The 18,422-nt window shown below is 55.8% G+C and overlaps 2 protein-coding genes across 4 annotated transcripts in view; both read right to left on the bottom strand.

Annotated features, from left to right (window-relative positions):
• Positions 1–12,658, bottom strand: part of LOC120877755 (protein dpy-30 homolog) — a 20,307-nt gene extending 7,649 nt beyond the window's left edge. Inside the window, exons 1-2 of the mRNA XM_040260135.1 lie at positions 12,645–12,658; positions 8,050–8,052 (exon numbers count right to left, since the gene is read on the bottom strand). The gene's annotated coding sequence lies outside the window, so the exon portion shown is untranslated. The remainder of the gene's footprint in view (positions 1–8,049; positions 8,053–12,644) is intronic.
• The window catches only part of DPP6 (dipeptidyl peptidase like 6), a 966,644-nt gene that overhangs the window by 102,247 nt on the left and 845,975 nt on the right, over positions 1–18,422 (bottom strand). For all 3 annotated transcript variants that reach the window (XM_040260134.1, XM_040260132.1, XM_040260133.1), the window contains exon 8: positions 16,998–17,118. In XM_040260134.1, coding sequence (XP_040116068.1) covers positions 16,998–17,118 — 121 coding nt within the window. The remainder of the gene's footprint in view (positions 1–16,997; positions 17,119–18,422) is intronic.

Raw genomic sequence — 18,422 nt, 5'->3', positions numbered from 1 at the left:
TCACCATGGGCACAGTCATCGCAGGTACCGTCACCATTGGTCCAGTCACAGGTGCCGCGGTGATGCCTTCAGGATGGACAGGAGACGGCAGAGCCACAGTCCCTAACCCTCCCCTGTCCCCACCTGATCTCACCCCCAGGATGTCCCAGGACCACGTTTGGCTTCGACCTGACGCTGCTCAGGGCCATCCTGAGGCTGGGAGTCTTGGAGATGGGTCCGTCCACCCAGGGCACCGGCCAGTGGGCCTGGACCAAGCCCTTCTGGTCCTGCTCCCCTTTCCTCACCTGGGAGACGGGAGAGTTCAGCGCGGCCCCACTGTGAGCCACGTGAGGAGGGAGAGTGTCCCCGGCCCAGGGCCCCTCCCCGCCCCCAGGCACAGCGGCTCCAGGGGGCGCTCGCTGCTGAGAATGTTGGGGACAGTCCCCTCTGGGCCCTAGCCACAAGGAGCATGGTGTGGGCAGGACAGGCGGGGACACTGAGGAGGTGAGGAGGGGGCTCTGGGCTGCGCCTGCCCTGGGACCCCACCCTGCCTGTGCTTCACGTGAGTCAGGCTCCCCACCACCCATGTCCATGGCTTTTCACGCCTGCCGACACCTCCAGAAAGTGGAAGGAGGGGGCTTTGGGTTCCAGGCACCTCCCCTTTTCAGAAGACCCCTTAGGCCAGCAAACAGCTGTCAACTGAGGGTCCCCCTGCCTGTTCACACTCATTCTGACACTGGACTGATGATGGGGGTGTTGGGCAGCACCAACCGGAGCCGGTGCTGGACTCAGGACCACGTTTGGCCTCGACCTGAAGCTGCTCAGGGCCATCCTGAGGCTGGGAGTCTTGGACACGGGTCCGTCCACCCAGGGCACCGGCCAGTGGTGCCTGCATCAGGGCCAGCATCAGCCCTGCCTACAGCCATGAGGCCTCCCCGCAGGGTGTGCAGACTCACCAGGGTGACAGCTGCCCCGTCCCCCACCCCTGGGCCTTGAGCACCCTGGCCCCTTCCGTGATGGCCGTGCTAACAGGGCTGCTTCTGGAGGGTCTCCAACACCCAGGGTCAGAGAGGTGAAATTGAAACCCTTCTCTTTGTTATAGGTCTGGCATTTTCCGGGAGCCAGGGGACAAGTAACAACAGCTGTAACTCAGCCAGAGCCTGACCCATGCCTGGGAGCTGGCGCTGCACGCTTAGCCTGCTCTTTGCCGCAGTTACCGCAGAGGAGGCCGCTGAGGCTCCTGCACGGGGTTAACCTGCTCCAGCTCGGGCAGCGGCTAACTGGGGGAGGCAGTCTTCCCACGACACCCATCTCACTGGACAGTCGGCTCCACCTTGACAACTGCAGGTCTTACTTTAGCCAACTGATGGGGTGAAATGCAAATATCTGTGCTCTAAGGCAGACAGCCCCGGAAGGCAAATGGAGATGAAGTGAGTCGAGGCCAATTAAAGAGCAGCTCTTCCGAGGGCCTGAGGTCGGCATCGGACTCCCCAGGGTCCCTGCGCCAGGCAGGCAACACGGACAACAAGTGCCTGCTCCGGGAGAGGTGGTGATGGCTCCAGGGCACCCTGCCCACTGACTTCTTCCAGCGCACTTGTCCCTGGCCAGCCTCCTGCATGGCTGTAAATGCAGGAGGGAGCGTGAGGCCCCGTGGGCCCTGGGAATAATCGGGGTCAGGAGACAGAACTCCAGCGACGAGGCGCTTCCCCCCGAGTCAGAGAAGTGCTCCCAAGGGAGACCCCATCCTCCAGTGGAGTGCTCTTCTGAGATAAGGTATATCTTAGTCCTGTTTTGTAGGGTCAGCAGTATTTCAAATGAATCTTCTCAAACTTGCTCAGTAGCTGGCAAAAAATGTCAGCTTCTCTTTAGAGTGAAAAGCAAGTCACCATGAGTTAATTCTCCCCTTGCCAAAATCCAAACAGCATACAGAAGTGAAAAATCAAGTGAATTCTGCTTTGTTTTCCCTAATCATCTTTGGCCAAGTGTGGTCCAAAGCAAGGGACTGCCAGAGTCTCTCTGTGGATAAAATGACCCCAGGGAGAAGGTTCCAGAAGCCTGAGAGGAGTGTGCTAGTCCTTCTGGGGTTGGGAGGGTCTCACACAGGAGAGGTTTTGTCAACAAGCCCCCACTGGACGGGCCGTCAAATGCCGTGAAGAGAAGGCAGAATCCACCAGGGCTGCATACTCACTGCACACACAGGGCTCCCCTTTCTCCCAGGGGCTGGGGGGCTTCTCTCCTGGTTGAGGGACAGGGCCTCAGGCTTCCCAACCCTACGGAGTGGCTCGCCTCCAGCTGCCTTCCCCACATGGTGCCCTTGGAGCCTGGAGGGGAGGTGCCTCCCCGTGAAGAGAGGTCCCAGCTCCTCACGTCGCCCTAGTCCTCAGGTTCTGACCCGTCTAAGGTTCCCCGCGTCTCACGGCCGTGCTCACGTGGGTCTGAGCTCACTTTCTCCCAGTCGGCCGCGGCTTCTGGCCTAGATGAATGCCTCAGGAAGGACTCCAGTCACAACCAGCCGGCACCCAGGCTCTGGGACTAACGGGCCTGTGTGTGCTGAGCCGTGACCTGGTGAGACGGGCAGGGCAGGTGTGTCCTCTGTCCCACGAAGAACCCAACGCTCACCGTGAGCACCCTACTGCCAAGCTTGCAACCACGCTCCTGTGACTCCACTTCACAGAGGAGAAAGCTGAGACCCACGGGCAGTGGCGGTTCACCCCAAGGGCCTGCCAGAGCCTTGAGTGGATTCTGGTCTTGGGGTGTGTGGAGGGGGCACTGCCGTGAGAAGGAGACGGGGCTGTTTCGCAGGCTCACAAAAGGGCAGAGGGTGGGGCTGGCTCTGGTCCTGATTCCTGGTCCACAGCTCGTCCCAATGCCGCCAGCGCCCTGCCAACCCGGCGCTGAGCCTCCGGCTGTCTCCCCTGCCCGCCCTGTGCTGTCCGGCACCTCGAGCTGTCTCTGCCTTGAAGGCTCCATCTGCCTGACTCATGTCAGCATTACGGCTGTCATCTCTGGATGGGATGACAAGAAGCAGATCAAAACAGTGCAGGCAGTTGAGACAGGGTTTGGAATCGCTCCTGAAACACAGGCCCTGTGTGTTCTCACTGTTAATAAGTGCCTGCCACCTGCACCCCCACTGCTGTGTCGACTGGGGAAAAAATCAAAGCGTCTGGAGAAATCTGGGTCCTGGAAAATTGCAAAAGACATAAATAACATGCCTGATAGATCTGCACTTGGAAATAAATGGCCTCATTCTAAATACGGGCAATCTTATTTATTCTCGCCTGCATCTGCAGCCTTTTTCCTGCCACTAAATATTTTATCCGAGGTGCTGAGAGCGGAATTAAATGGGGGGGGGGAGTTTAAACAAGAAATCGGCCAGCGTCAAGCCAGGAGGTGGAAAGAGCTTTTCCCTTGCCACCCGCAGCCTCCCTGGCTAACCAGAGCCCTGTGACTTGCATATTACTCACTGCACACACATCACCATCCCGGTGGTCTGACAACCCCCACAATTCAGCACCTGAGCCCGGGGACAGCGGACCCGCCATGCCTGCGCTGGCCACCAGGGGGCAGCGTCCACCCCCCGCGTACTCATGTCTGAGACAGGCAGGAGTCTGGACTTGATTTTTATTCCACAGCCGCAATCGCTCAAATGTTCATTATAACCTTGCTGGCTGCTAATTTGCAGCTTCTCCAAACACTGATAGGTTGCCTCAGTTCTCCCATCCTCCTTTTTTCATTCCAGGGGAAAATAGACACCGAATGCATTTCCAGGGGCTGGAGACTTTTGAGGAAGAAACTGTTAAGAAGCTGTTCCGGTGGGGCGGACGCCCAAGGCCCCTGATGGGCCCCCTGATGACCAGCTGCAAACCCTCCTGTTGCATAGAAGCACCCCAGCGGCTCCCCTTGTCACTGTCCCGCGTGAAGGGCAGTGTTTCAGCACTCCAGCCGTGCCGAAAGGAGACAGACACACCGAGGGCAAGGAAAGTCCTCCAGCTTTTGTTAAATCTCTTCTTTTTCTTTTGGTAAAGTCTCTCTCTTGGAGTCTGAGTAAGCTCTGGGAGTCTGTGATGGACAGGGAAGCCTGGCGTGCTGCAGTCCACAGCGTCGCAAAGAGTCGGACACGGCAGAGCGACCGAACTGAACCGAAAGTCTCTGCTTCGCTCTGTCTCTGAGTTTCTCTCTCTGTCTCTGCCTCTCTCCTCTCTCACACACTCTGCATCCCTGGCTGAGCCTCATCTATTTTAGCATCCTCTGCTTTGGGAGATCGCAGTGTGGGAGTAATGAGTTCCTCTTCCCTGTTCCTAAAACATCAGAGTCAATAAAGGCCCATTATCCCAGAAGGCCGTCTCCCCCGCAGCCTGAAAGGTCTCTTTTACAGAGTTTTCCATTCCTCCTTCAGCTTTATGTCCCCTTAATGATGACTTTCCAGTCTCAGTTAAATGTTGCGATGAAACAAAATTACTTATATAAAGCTCGAGTGCATAGAAAGAGACGTGCGTGGCTCAGCCTGAGAGGAGAGCAGCTGGCGAGCCCCCTGCCCCACCTGGTCTTCTGCAAACCTCGGCTGTGACCACTGGGGACCGGTTCTCATTTTGGGCTTTCATCCTTTCACCCTTTCCCCCTTTCCCCCTTTCATCCTTTCACTCTTTTGCCTGCATGGCCACCAAGGCACAGTGCTCTGTGCTCCCTGAAGAGTCTGCTGAACCCTTCATCAGCCCAGGAACGTGGGGGGCCATCTGGGGGCTTCCGGGAGAGTCCCCAGGCACTGAGGTCTGTGCCTCTGTCCTTCAGTTCTGGGGCTTTGACCCCAACCCCTTAGGGCCCAGAGCCGCCTCCATGCGAGGAGGTGGAGAGGCCAGAGGCTGGAAGCGCTGAATATCTGAGTGGAAGTGGCCACGGTGCCCACACGGGAGGGTACTGCCTGCCCCGCCCGCCATCCATGCCCGGCTCACGGGAGTGAGCACTTTCCTTGCCAGAGCTGGGAGGAAGGGCCCAGAATGTCCCCCGACTTTACCAGCTGGTGTCACGATGTGGAGGGGCGGCCGTGGATTTTCTAACCGTCAGCGTTCCCCAGCTATTTCAAGAATCTCCCCCTCAGGACAAGCGTATGTGGGCTCACATCTTGCAGGATCTCAACTCAGCAGTAGATCGCAAAAGACAGAAACTGGAAGGGAGATCGGGGACCAGGTACTGATAACGTCCCGAGAGAAGGCAACTGGGGACAAATGTTTTAAGGAATCAGCTCTGGATTCCATAAATCAGTTAATGGGTTAGCGATTGCTTGGTTTTCTGATGGGTCTGCGGTCTTCAACCAGAACGGGTCACTCTGCCAGTGTCTGAATGGTGCTGGAGACAAGCACCCCGAGGCAAGGGTGTGATTCAACTCTATACGAAGGCAAGCCTGGGGCCCAGTGCAGCCTCGTCCCATGGGGGTCTGTGGAGCCTGGTGCAGAATGCACGGTTGGTCCCTGGAGGCCGCTTCACACGGTGCATCCTGGCTTCCCGGTGGGGCTGCTCTGTGCTGGCTCCCAGGGGAGGGCCCACGTCCACCCCCTGTCACGTTGCGGGTCACCAGCCCCAGGTTCCCTGGAGATGGGTCAGTTCTGGGCCCACGGGAGAGGTGGGGCTTATTGTTCTAGAACCAGTGGAGAGGGTGGGCCGGGCTAGGTGTCCATGCAGCCTCTGTGTGGAATCAGTTTTGTTACCTGCAGATTCTTCATACGCCTCACACCTGGGTGGGCACACAGGCACAGAGACTTGGGGAGAGATCCAACCCTCAGCAGAAGCTGTGCGATGGGGGACAGTCATTCGGACGCTTAGAAGAACCGAAAACATAAGGTTCTAGAACCTTGTGGCCCAGTGGTTTGGTTCCGAGGGCCAGGCAGATGTGACCCCGTGACCTCCAGGAAGGCTGGGCCCCTTCCCAGGAACATCTGTTTAAAATCCCAACACTTTCTGGGCTCGTGTCCCCACGGCTGTGGGTTTTTCTATTAATAAAGCAAGCACCATATGCTCGAACTCCTGCGGCAAGAACAAGGTGCCGGACGGGAGTTCTCCATTAAGGCCTGCACGTTCATCTGCTCTTTGGGGACGGCTGGCACCCGGCGGTTCCCAGGCCTGGGGCCCATTTTCAGTGAATGGACAAGTTGTGGCCTTGGGAGGAAGGCGCCGTGTTCTGGGGAGGGGCCCACCCGTCCGCAGGAGCCCAGGGCGGGGCAGATGCTGGAGACTCGAGGCCCCAGACTCCGCCCGTACTTGCTTCGGGGCTTGGAGCCATAAGTCTGTGCAGTAGAGACGTGGGCCTGTGTGTCTGCCCTCTGGCCAGTGCAGGAGTCACTTTGGGGCACCCTGACCCCACAATGGTGACGGAGAAATGGCCTCTCCCTCTGCTGGGAGACCGAGTAGGAAGGTGTGACTGACCTGAGACCTACGGCCTGGATCTCCTTCCAGGCACCAGCCCTCATTCATGGGATCCGTGACAAGGGCATGGCAGCCCGCTCCAGTATCCTTGCCTGGAGAATCCCATGGACAGAGGAGCCTGGTGGGCTACAGTCCATGGGGTCGCAGAGACTCGGACACGACTGAGCGACTTAACAGTAACAGTGACAAGGCTGTGTCTCCATGTCCAGGGGGCTCTGACGTGGAGAAGCTGAGCTGCCATCTCACCCCCGTCCTGCCCCCCAAACCTCCCCAAACCCAGCCCGAGCAAAGAGAAAAATTACGCTGAAAACGCAGGTTGTATAGAAAGAAAGAGGGGGTCCCAGGAAGGCAGGCAGGCCCCTCCCCGCGGAGAAGCAGATGAGAACGCCGGATGAATTCCGAGCGCATGCGTGTCCTGCGGGGGGTGGGGGGCAGAACGGGGCGGAGGGCGGGGTGCCCTGTGCTGGGCCCCCCACCCCGCTGTCTACAGTCGGGGCTTTTTCCTCCTGACACCCACCCAGGAAAGCCAAGGACAGGTAGACAGCACATCGCAAAGTCACCTCGTGTGCGTACAGACTTCACGCCGGCACACTGAGCGCTCCCCCCGACGTTTAAGTATGAAAACACAGCTGAGGGAGGCGGGCAGCGCTATCTGGTCCATCCCGTGACGCCTGCAGAGCAGCGAGAAAGAACTAAGCGCAAAGAGGCCAGGACGCGGGTTCGGTGGGAGAGGGTGGGGGCGGGACCCTGGCCTCTGGGCCCAGGAGACATGTAGAGCACAGGCAAGCACGCAGCCTCACATGTCTTCCTTCAAGCATCTGCTGTCTGCCTTTCGGTGGAACACTGACATTAACAAGACTCTCGACAGTGGGGCAAAGGGTCTCAAGTCCTTACCAGATTTTAGGAAGCAAAAAAGACTAAAAGAAACCGGGGTGTCCGGGAGCGTCAAGATTTCAGCCAGCGATACCCGAGTCTCATTAAATTCCACAACCAAAAGATGGAGATGTGTGGGTCTCAATCCCACAGTCGATGCATAATTAAAGAGCTTTAAAAGCCTAACCACTGAGCATTGTGTATTATTTATCAGTCTTTCAGGATTAGGTAATTAATTGTGAGAAACATTTCTCAAGACCAGCGGGAATTCTTCCCACACGTGGAGAGAACGTTTTCCCCTCACAGTTCTCCTTTTCCTGATTTTTGCTTCATGCTGAATTAGAACAATCAGGGACCCACAAGGCCCAGGCAGGACTATGAAGGGCAGACTCGGCTTCTGACTCTGTGAGCCGGGGGCTTGCAGTAAACCCAACGGTGTCACTCGATGGCCAGCTCCAGGGGGCCTGCCGGTCCTGGGGTCTCTCCCCTGCCGTTGGGGGCTGCTCAGTGGGAAACACAGCCGTTAATTTAAAGGACTCCAAGGAGACGCGGAGAAGAGCGCTGATCACAGGCTCGCGTGTCACTGACAAACCTTTCACGGGAGATGAGACCTACCAGCTAGCGATTTGGCTGACGCCCCTCGGCTACCAGCCGTAAAGTGTGAAACAAGGTGAGTTTGCTTCCCAGGTGGCGCTAGCGGTAAAGAACCCGCCTGCCAGGGCAGGAGACGCCGGTTCAGTCCCCGGGCCGGGAAGATCCCCTGGGGGAGGAAATGGCCACCCACTCTGGTATTTTTGCCGGAGAATCCCATGGACGGGGGAGCCTACAGTTCTCAGGGTTGTAAAAAATCGGACGTGACTGAAGCGCATGGTCACGAAGGCAAGGTGAGTTTGCAACAACAAAAGTTTACACCCCTAGCTGTCTCTTGAGTGGTCCAACGAGGGGGACATGCCGTTGCTACCCGCAGTGACTCACTACCGTCTTCGCGAGTGCTCGGGCAGGCCAAGCCGCCCTCACCCAGAGTCCACCCCAACGCCCCCACGCCTGGCGTCTGGGGGATGGCAGCCGCAGCAGTCTTGCAACCACTACCTGCACCCCCCCGCTGCCCCTAAACCTGTTGCTCAGTCTTCTCACGGACCCTCAGGGGCCCCCCGACCCTGCAGGAGTTCCTCTCCTGCTGATTCCAGATCTGGGGTCTGCAGCCCCGCCGTGGAATCTGCAGGGTGGGGTCTCCACTGTGCAGGCCTCTCCCGCCTCTGGCTGGCTGCCAGCACCGCGTCCTGGGCCCTGGTCCTGGCGACCGAGTGGTGAGCAGGGCCGCCCAGCCGAGTCACTTCCAGTCCGAGCACAGTGCCTCCGTCCCCATCCATGCTGGGCTGGGCGGGGCCTGCTGCCAGGCGGGAGGGCAGGGCCCGCAGCCTGTGCCCCTGGGTGAGCTCGGGGAGCAGACTGGCCCACCTCCGCCCCATGCTAGGCACAAGCGATTCTCCTGCTGTGAATCCTAGAGCGGGTGCCTGGTTTGCTTTGCTGACTTGTTTTCTGTTTTTTAAAAAATTATTACTTGTTTGCCACACCACACGGCCTGCAGGATCTTAGTTCCCTGACCAGGGATCGGACCTGGACCTGCTGCAGTGGACGCGTGACGTCTTCACTGCCGGACCCCTGAGGAAGTCCCTGTGGGTTGTTTTCGGAGTTTCCCAACCTGACCTCGGCATCCTCTCCCGCTTCTCTGACCGGGTTTATTTCAGTACAGGGGGGACACTGGGCTGCAAAGCCCAGGTCAGGGCCCTGCCCTCAGCGCTGAACTTGGGGGAAATTCCCGATCGGGAGTTCCAGCATTTGCTGATTTTGTCGCCGGACCCTGGTCCGGGCCCGGCCTCCTGGGCCTGACGTCCTGGACAGAATGCCACTCCTTCCTTGGTCGGCACCGCGGTCTCACCCCAGCTCGGGCCGCGTCACCTTTCCAGTGGAGCCAGTGGTCCGCCCCGAGATGCCCCAGGCTGACGCCCCATCCTCATGACTGGATGGTCCGGTCATCACACAGTTTCCATGGCAACTCCCGCCTACATGCTTCCGGGAGGCAGGAAGATGCAACAGTGACTACAGACCGCAGCTACGGTCACCCCGGCACTCAGAGCGGGGGGGACCCAAGAAGCAAGACGAGGGGGATGACGGGCAAGGACGCCTCTGCGGGCTTCTCTCGGGAGAAATCCAGACTGCTTTCCAGACCCTTCCCCTGCACTCAGCTGCGTGCTCTGGGGGTGCCACGCTCTGGGGGGCTCGGGTCTGACATTCACCTTGCAAACACCTCTGCCCCTCTGTGGAAGACACTCGTCCGACCCTGGGCACATGGCCATCTGAGACCCTGCCACGTCCGCCAGCAGCCGGGCGGGAGGTGGATCCTCCCAGGACATTTCACAGCCCGGAGGTGACATGCTGTGATGACACGTCCTGCCATGCCCACATGGTTCCGCCTTGCCCGCACGGATGTGCTGTCATCCAGCCTCACGCTAAACCTTTGGGGAAGGTATCCAAGCTCTTCATTTTCAGATGATGAACCTGAAGGTCAGACGTACGTGACTGCCTCAAGGGCACCGGTGGCAGCGTGGCAGCTCAGGGACGTACCCGCAGGCCCTGGGGCCCTCACACCTACGCCGAGAAGCGCCTGGTGCAGAGCTGGGGGTGTCAGAGGTGCGAGCGGGCCTTGCTGAGGTGATGGGTGGTCCGCTCACCCCTCGGGCACCCATCAGGCCTATTTTTAATCCGCAAGAAGTTCATGCAGCTTTTTATACACGATGGGCGTGTGGTGAGGAGGCCAAGTTGGAACCACTTACTGGCTGTGTGACCGCAGAGAACTCACGCAACGCTTCTGAGCCCAAGTTTCTGCGGCTGCGGCAGGAAGTTTGTTCCTGTTTAGTCGTGTCGGGCGAGCCATGGAAGAGGCAGTGGGTGAGAGTGAGTACACCTGCCGCAGGCCAGCCCCGACTGGTAGTATTATTAGCAGGGGGTCTGGAGTGAAGCCCCCTCCTCGCCCCTCGGTCCTGAGTAAGGGGATTGTCTCCATTCCCAACACCTCTCCTGCCTCCTTTGGGGATAAAAAGAGTGAAGCTCATCGTTACAGTGAGATTAACTGTTCCCGGGGCTCTTCAGTGATCAGCCTGCTATTTTTGCTGAAGGAAGGATGCGGAAGCTCTGATGGTAGTGGGAAAAAGGAGGTCAGCTGAGGTCCCTTGGGGGCAGTCTGGGACCCTGCACCTGAACCCTGGAGCTGGGGCCGCATGGTGAGGATGGGGGAGCGTGGCTGTGTGTAGGGACCATCCCGGTGGGGAGGCGTGTGGGCAGGGGTGGGTTTGACGGGACTCAAAGGCGGAGAAGGAAGCGGAGGATCCAGATGAGGCTGGACTTGCCCCGAGGGCAAGGGGAGCCTTGGGGGCCAGCTGGATGCGGCCTGGCCGGCAGCTTCTCCTCACGGGCCTGACAGTCTTACTCCCAGCCTTGGACCCCTGTCCTTGCACTGACGTTTACAGGGAAACAGGAGGACGTCTCACCGGGGGTCAGAGAGAGCACAGAAGCAACGAGCCAACACCGATGCATCTCGTCCAGCCCCACACCAGACCCGAGGGTCCCCACTCAACAGCTGTGGCCTCTTCTGTGTCTTTCTACAAGGTAAGAGCCTCTGCTGCCTGAGTCAAGGTCACCACTACTTCATGGAGCTGGAGACGGGGCTACCCAGGAAGAACGCTCATTTTACTCCACACTCTGAAAGCGCTGACTTACTGGACTAGAGGTCTGCCGCCTGCCACCCGGTGCTCCCGCTGCTCCAGGCAGTGCCTCCCCGGTCAGGGGCTCCCCTGGAGGCTGGTTAAATTCTGGTATTCTCATCATCACCTTCATGCCCGTGTCCCTCTTCAGAAGCGAACTGCAATATGAATTTTTAACTATGTAGTATCTACAAGCCACCCTGAAGCACACTCTTTACCGCGTGACACGACCGTGGTGCTCAAGGGTGAATGGCTGTCAGGCGAGGGGGCCACGCCTCCAGCTCAAGGATGCCGATGCAGAGAGAAGTTTCCAGGGCGATGCTAGTATCTGCACAGACATCCTCTCCAGGGGAAGAGGAAGCCTGCGCTTCCTCCATAGACATATGGAGACACGAGTGAACAGCTCAGTGGTTCTCAACACTGATGCTGGAGAATGGACCACGCGTTCACGCTTCTGGTGCTGACGACGCCAGACGAGAGAGGTGTGTACCTGCTATGTGACTAGTTTTGGAAAAGTGAAAGTGTCAGTCACTCAGCCGCGTCCGACCCTTTGTGACCCCATGGACTGTAGCCCGCCAGGCTCCTCTGTCCATGGGAGTCTCCAGGCCAGAATATTGGAGTGAGTTGCCTTTTCCAGGGGATCTTCCCGACCCGGATATCAAACCTGAGTCTCCTGCATTGCAGGCAGATTCTTTACCATCTGAGCCAGCAGAGAAGCCACTGGTTTTGTAAAATTCCAAGATAAAGAATAACAGTAGCTTCAACAGCAGCAGCTGCGGTTCACTAGTCCCAGGCTCTGTTCTAAGAATTGTAAGCATATCAGTCCACTTAATTTCCATGATGACCTGAGGGAACCTAGATGGTGTTCATGTTTGTCTTGCAGATAAGAAAACAGACCCAAAGAGTTCAAATCTCATTCTGGTTCACGGTGCTTTTACGTGGTGAAGCTGTGATTCAAAGGCAGGCACGGTGGCTGCAAAGACCCTGCCCTCCCCCCCAGCTCTGCCGCTCGCACACGGGAGGGCTTTGTAAAGCCCACCACAAGCTGCAGACAATTTTCTGGGAGATTTCCTGGTCTGACCAAGAATTCCCATCAGGTAAATCGGAGAAGTAACCAACAACCACATCCAAAGAGCCTCAAGTCCATGGTCCGAATAAGAGCATGCAGAAGTGAACATGACTCTCAGCCCACTGAACTCCAGGCCGTGCAACTGTCTCTAAAACTATCAGTCCAGCCAGAATGAGGCTCCACGGGTGAGTCTACCACCGGGATGCAGTCTGCTAATGACCGGATCCAGGTACTTCAGAGATGTTAGCATTGGAAGAATCAATCAAGAATGTACATTCAGAGTGGCTCCATGAGCTTTGCAAAATATCAGGATCAAAATGTGTACGGGTGGGGAGGTGGCTTAACAACAGTGCGAGAGGCATCAGAGATACTTTCTTGCTGATAAACACCTGGTGTGCACGTCCTCTACCTGCATCTGACAGTCCCGGGCGAGGGCTGTCCGCTGGAACCTGTGGCCACGGTGGACCCCACAGGCTTGATCCACTGATGACAAGTACAGAGCTCGGGCAGGGGACATGGGAGCTTAGGTATACAGGTCAGCACACGCACACACCGCTCACCAAGCATGGAATAAACCACAAGTTTAGTCCAAGACAAAGGCACATTCCATGGGAACTATGACTTAGAATTTCATTTTAGGGAATCTGGAAAGATTGGGGTGCCCAGGGTGATTCAGGAAGAATTCTTTACAGGAACATATTTCCCGTGGAAAGTGCACATTTTCAAAACCACCCCAGGGAGCTCCACAGTCTGGTCATGACATTTCTTCCCGCGTGAGCCATTTCCCCAGTCAACTCCCCGTCTCCTGGAGAATCCACCTGCCAACACAGGAGGTGCAAGGGGCGTGGGTTCGACCCCTGGGTTGGGAAGATCCACCAGAGGAGGGCATGGCAAGCCATTCCGTATTCTCGTCTGGGAAATCCCATGGACACAGAAGCCTGGTGGGCTATAGTCCACGGGGTCGCAAAGAGATACGACCGAGCGACTAAACAGCACACGCAAACACATGCACACACGTACACACATACACACACTCACACACACGCGCATCTGACTGCCTCGGCAACAGAGGTACGGCTGTCTCATAAGACAGCAAAACAGGTAATGACTTAAAGTTTCATTATTGAAAAATTATTGGCCGAAACATCTGTGCTGTACCACTACGGTAGCAGCAGTGTCAGTCGCTCAGTCGTGTCTGACCTTTGCGACCCCATGGACCGGAGCCCTCTAGCCTCCTCTGTCCCTGGGATTCTCCAGGCAAAAGTACTGGAGTGGGTTTCCATTTCTTCCTCCAGGGGATCCTCCCGACCCAGGGATCAAGCCCACATCTCTTACGTCTTCTGCACTGGCAGCCAGCTTCTTTGCCACTGCGCCACCTGGGAAGCCCACCACACCTCACGTATATGATGGCAACGATCAAAATGGGAATAATATAAACAGTATCGACTGGAAAATACAACCATCTCTGTAACACTGGAAACCACGAACCTTTCATAAAAATGTGGACAATCCAGCCCTTTGCTCATAAGCTTACATATTAGGAGCTTTGCAGAATCTCTAAGACTTGCATGAAAGTACAAATTCTTAACAGAATCTCCCTTTCTGCGTTCTCTAAACTGAATACGCCGTTAGTTTTTGGGTAACCAACTTTGAAGTGGAAGTGAAAGTGTTAGTTGTTCAGTCATGTCCAACTCTGCAAACTCGTGGACTGTAGGCTGCCAGGCTCCTCGTCCATGGACTTCTCCAGGCAAGAACACTGGAGTGGGTTGCCATTCCCTTCTCCAGGGCATCTTCCTGACTCAGGGATCAAACCCAGGTCTCCCCCATTTGCAGGCAGACTCTTTACCATCTGAACCACCAGGGAAGCCCAACTGGACCTTGGTAAACCTTGAAGGAGTTCTAGGACACTTTTAAGTCATCTTTAACCTCATATTAAAACCAACATGCTATGTAACTGCAGGACATTTGCCCAGAAGAATAAAATATGCACTTCGCTCATCAAGATAAGTGCGTGGCTGCCGTGAGGGTGGGAGTCTGCGCAGTCAGTGAGGCTCGTGCTCCGATGTCACAGACGGCCTTGAGGGCATGTTGCCCGGTGTGGGGGCTGCTTCAGTGAGTTGGGGGGTTCCCACGGAGTGCGTGTAAACCTCAACTTGAGGGATGGGGGCTCCTGGCAGCCCCCGCATCTCCTCCTCCTCTTCCTCAGCCCTTGATATTCTGAAATGTTCAACATGTTCAAAAGATCCTTTCTGGGAAACAAAACAAATCAGTGTGGCATCTGACTGCCAACAAGCCTAAGGGCCATGGAGTGGCTCAGGGTTTACGTAAGCTCTGCTTCTCAGAACTAACATCTCTGAGTGAGTCAGGCACCTTGCAAACGCTTTCAGGGTATTTTTTCCTCTAATCTTACCCCCTACCGTTTTTTAAAAGGAGCATTTGGAGGTGAAGCAGTTAACTCACAGACGAGAAAAAGGCAGCCTTCAGAGTTTAACTTCCCATTATTAAAAAGGAGCTGAGATTCCTTGCAGGCTCCAGGAGTCTAAGCATCAGTGTATATAACCTTCCAGGGAACAGCACTCAGCAGACTAAGCTGTACATCAACCATGATTGATTTAGAATATGGGGGCCCTGTTATCACACCAGCACAATTCCCTGTAAATGCCCTAAAGAAACATTTCTTTTCAACCAATTTGTTCAAGCAGAAGCTTACCTTGAATTGCAAGAAAATGAGTTTTTTTTTTTTATTAGGGAGATACTAAAAAAGATATTCTCAATTTCCTGGTGATGGAGTTTTAAAGAAGATTATTCCTGGAGTGGGTCGAGGCCCTTGCTACTGGGACCCCAGTGCCCCCTCCCCTCTCTGGGGGCCATGGGGTTATTTCCCTGATCCCTCTGCCACCTGTAAGGCTGTCTGTTGCAGGACAGCAGAAGCATGGTGGACACTGTCTGTTTCGTCCAGTGACACCCTCAGGTGCGCCCAATGAAACCTCAAGGTCGGTTCTCCTGGGGCCTGGAGTGCAGCTCAGAACCAGACTCATGGCTGCTCTGAGCAGTGGTGACCACGATGGAATAAACATGGGGCTTCTGGGGAGACCCCAGGGAGGGGGACGGTCGTGATGAGCATTCCAGCGTTTAGCCAGGAAGCCAGCTGCACAGAATCAGGACCATGGTGGCCTACCAGGGGCTTGGCAGGGAGGACCTTCTGAGATGGGGAGTGTTCTGTGTCTTTTAAAGGATTTCCTTTCAGAAATTATTTTACTATTCTTACTGTTTAGTTTTATTTTTCGGCTGTGCCACGCTGCATGTGGGATCTCAGTTCTCCAACAGGGACCGAACCTGCACCCCCGGGAGGGCAGAGTGCATCCTTAACTGCTGGACTGCCAGGGAAGTCCCACGTTCTAACATCTTGGTGGGGTTGCACAGTGCATGTTAGTAAGCCCATCGAACCGCAGCCTTGGAACTGCGCATTTAACTGTCAAAGACTTCCATCTCAATGAAAAACATGGAAACCCAGTCACAGAACCTTGAGCCTCAGTGGCTTTAGTGAGATTCCAGTGGGACGTGGGACTGAGCATATATGTCCCTGTGCTCTGTTCTTCAGGATATAAAAACTGCTGCAATGCAGAGCCCAGATTAAGGGATTCATCACACCAATGAAACGAGATCTTCCGGGCTTGGTCACGCCCAGGCATCCCAGAGCCCCCGCTCCAGCCCAGCACAGTGGACTCCTGCTGTGATCATGGGTTCTCAGGCAGGAAGGTCGAGATGGGTACCAGCTGTCTATCAGCCTGGTGCCCGTCCATACCTGCATTTCCAGGAGGGGCAGTCCTGCAGCTGAACAGTGACACCCCCCCAGAGCATCTCCCTGACCTCGTGCCAACTCGGGCAGATGACCTACCCTCACCACTGCCTCCGCAGTGAAACATCTGTGACATGCTCATCTCAGAATGTGCTCTTGAGGGTGCCATGGATGGGGTGTCTGTGACCTCACAAAATTCCCGTGGAACCGAATCCCCGCAGTGATGGCGTCTGGAGGCGGGGCCTTTGGAGCCTCCATGATGCGCTGAGTGCTCCACCAGCAGGATGAAGGGGCCAGAACTTGCTCCCTCCTTCCTTCTCCCCCTGTACCCCCATCCTGTGAGGACACAGGGAGAAGGCGGCCGTCTGCAAGCCAGGAAGAGAGCCCTCACCAGACATCAGTGCTGCTGGAGCCCTGATCTTGGACCGTGTGAAATAGACAGAAGGTGCTCAAGCCGCCCAGACTGTGGCCTATTGGTTTCACAGCAGCCTGGACTACGGCAGGTGACATGAGGTGCTAACAGGCACCAAAGCACTTAGCGTGATGCCTGGCAGCTAGCAGCAATCAATACACGACCGTTAGCGTCACAGCAAAGTTCTCATCAGCCCAGAGATGGATGACAAATGCTTCAGAAGAGAGCTGCTCACTCGGATTTCAGAGATTCAGTAACGCTCACTGCCGGAGTCTGCTGGCACCCAGTAGCAGGAAACGTCCAGCGAGGTGGATGGATGCACGCAGGCCAGCACGTCACCCTGACCTGGGGGGGTTACCCTCTGACGTCTTTCCCAGGCGGAACCAGGCGCTCTGCCTCTTGGAAAGGGAGCAGGGGACCTTGGAGTCTGGACCCTGCCTGTTCTGGAGTCACCCCCAGCACGGCACAGGCTGGCAGGTGCCCAGCACACCTGGCCACCAGGTGAGAGACCGACACTGCAGACTCCAGCCGGCCGCCTGCTGCTCCCCGGGGCTCCACAGGCTCTTTGGAATTTAGCTGAAGCTCCAGAAACCGGAGCTTAATTGACAGAGTCCACATCACCACCACGAACCGCCATGAAGCAGCAGCAGCCACGACCGTAGGATCGCACCCCCGCCCCCCGCGTACCTTCGTACAGCCAGTCGCTGAGGCCGTTGTAAATCACGCCTTCCTTCCCAGTGGAGACCACGCGGATGGCCTGCTTCCCGACGTGCGCGCAGTAGTAGATGTTGTTTTCGAAGATAAATATCTAATTGGAAAGAGAAAAAAAGCACAGCATTAATCAAGGAAGCAGTTACAAACAGGGTGTTCTTAAAACCCCAAACCAGCCATTTGGTTGGCATTTTCCTGGTGCATTTATTGGAGAGGACAAGAGTCTCAAGATCCCTTGGGGCTCACCTGCCTCCAACACCATCTACACTGAGGGTCAGTCAGAGCCTCAGACTAAGCGCAGTTCACCCAGTGCTCTCATTTACCACAACTGGACAATCGGCTGGATACCCTTGGGGGTGTTAACATCAAGTTGCATTGACTGTGTTAGCAAATGTATTTTCCCTAGCAGTTATGAACGGGGGGGTGGGGAGGGGGCTGGGAAACTGGAAACGTGAGACTTACTCACTCTCAATATTTACTAAAAGCTACTTAGGGACTTCCCTGGTAGCTCAATCGGTAAAGAACCTGCCTGCAGTGCAGGAGACCTGGGTTCAGGCCCTGGGTTGGGAAGATCCCCTGGAGAAGGAAATGGCAACCCGCTCCAGTATTCTTGCCTGGAGAATCCCATGGATGGAGGAGCCTGGTGGGCTACAGTCCACAGGGTCACAAATGTTGGACACGACTGAGCACAATGTTTTGTGTCCCAGGCCTTGTTCCCTGTCCATCACCATCTCCCGGAGTTCACTCAGACTCACGTCCATCGAGTCAGTGATGCCATCCAGCCATCTCATCCTGGGTCGTCCCCTTCTCCTCCTGCCCCCAATCCCTCCCAGCATCAGAGTCTTTTCCAATGAGTCAACTCTTTGCATGAGGTGGCCAAAGTACTGGAGTTTCAGCTTTAGCATCATTCCTTCCAAAGAAATCCCAGGGCTGATCTCCTTCAGAATGGACTGGTTGGATCTCCTTGCAGTCCAAGGGACTCTCAAGAGTCTTCTCCAACACCACGGTTCAAACGCATCAATTCTTCGGCGCTCAGCCTTCTTCACAGTCCAACTCTCACATCCATACATGACCACTGGAAAAACCATAGCCTTGACTAGATGGACCTTAGTCGGCAAAGTAATGTCTCTGCTTTTGAATATGCTATCTAGGTTGGTCATAACTTTTCTTCCAATGAGTAAGCATCTTCTAATTTCATGGCTGCAGTCACCATCTGCAGTGATTTTGGAGCCCCCAAAAATAAAGTCTGACACTGTTTCCCCATCTATTTTCCATGAAGTGAAGGGACTGGAGATCATGATCTTAGTTTTCTGAACGTTGAGCTTTAAGCCAACTTTTTCACTCTCCTCTTTCACTTTCATCAAGAGGCTTTTTAGCTCCTCTTCACTTTCTGCCATAAGG

This window comes from Oryx dammah, unplaced genomic scaffold (assembly GCF_014754425.2).
Source record: "Oryx dammah isolate SB20612 unplaced genomic scaffold, SCBI_Odam_1.1 HiC_scaffold_18, whole genome shotgun sequence".
Lineage (NCBI taxonomy): Eukaryota > Metazoa > Chordata > Mammalia > Artiodactyla > Bovidae > Oryx > Oryx dammah.
Note: the sequence above shows the minus strand (reverse complement) of the source record. Positions and strands in the feature narration are given on the sequence as shown.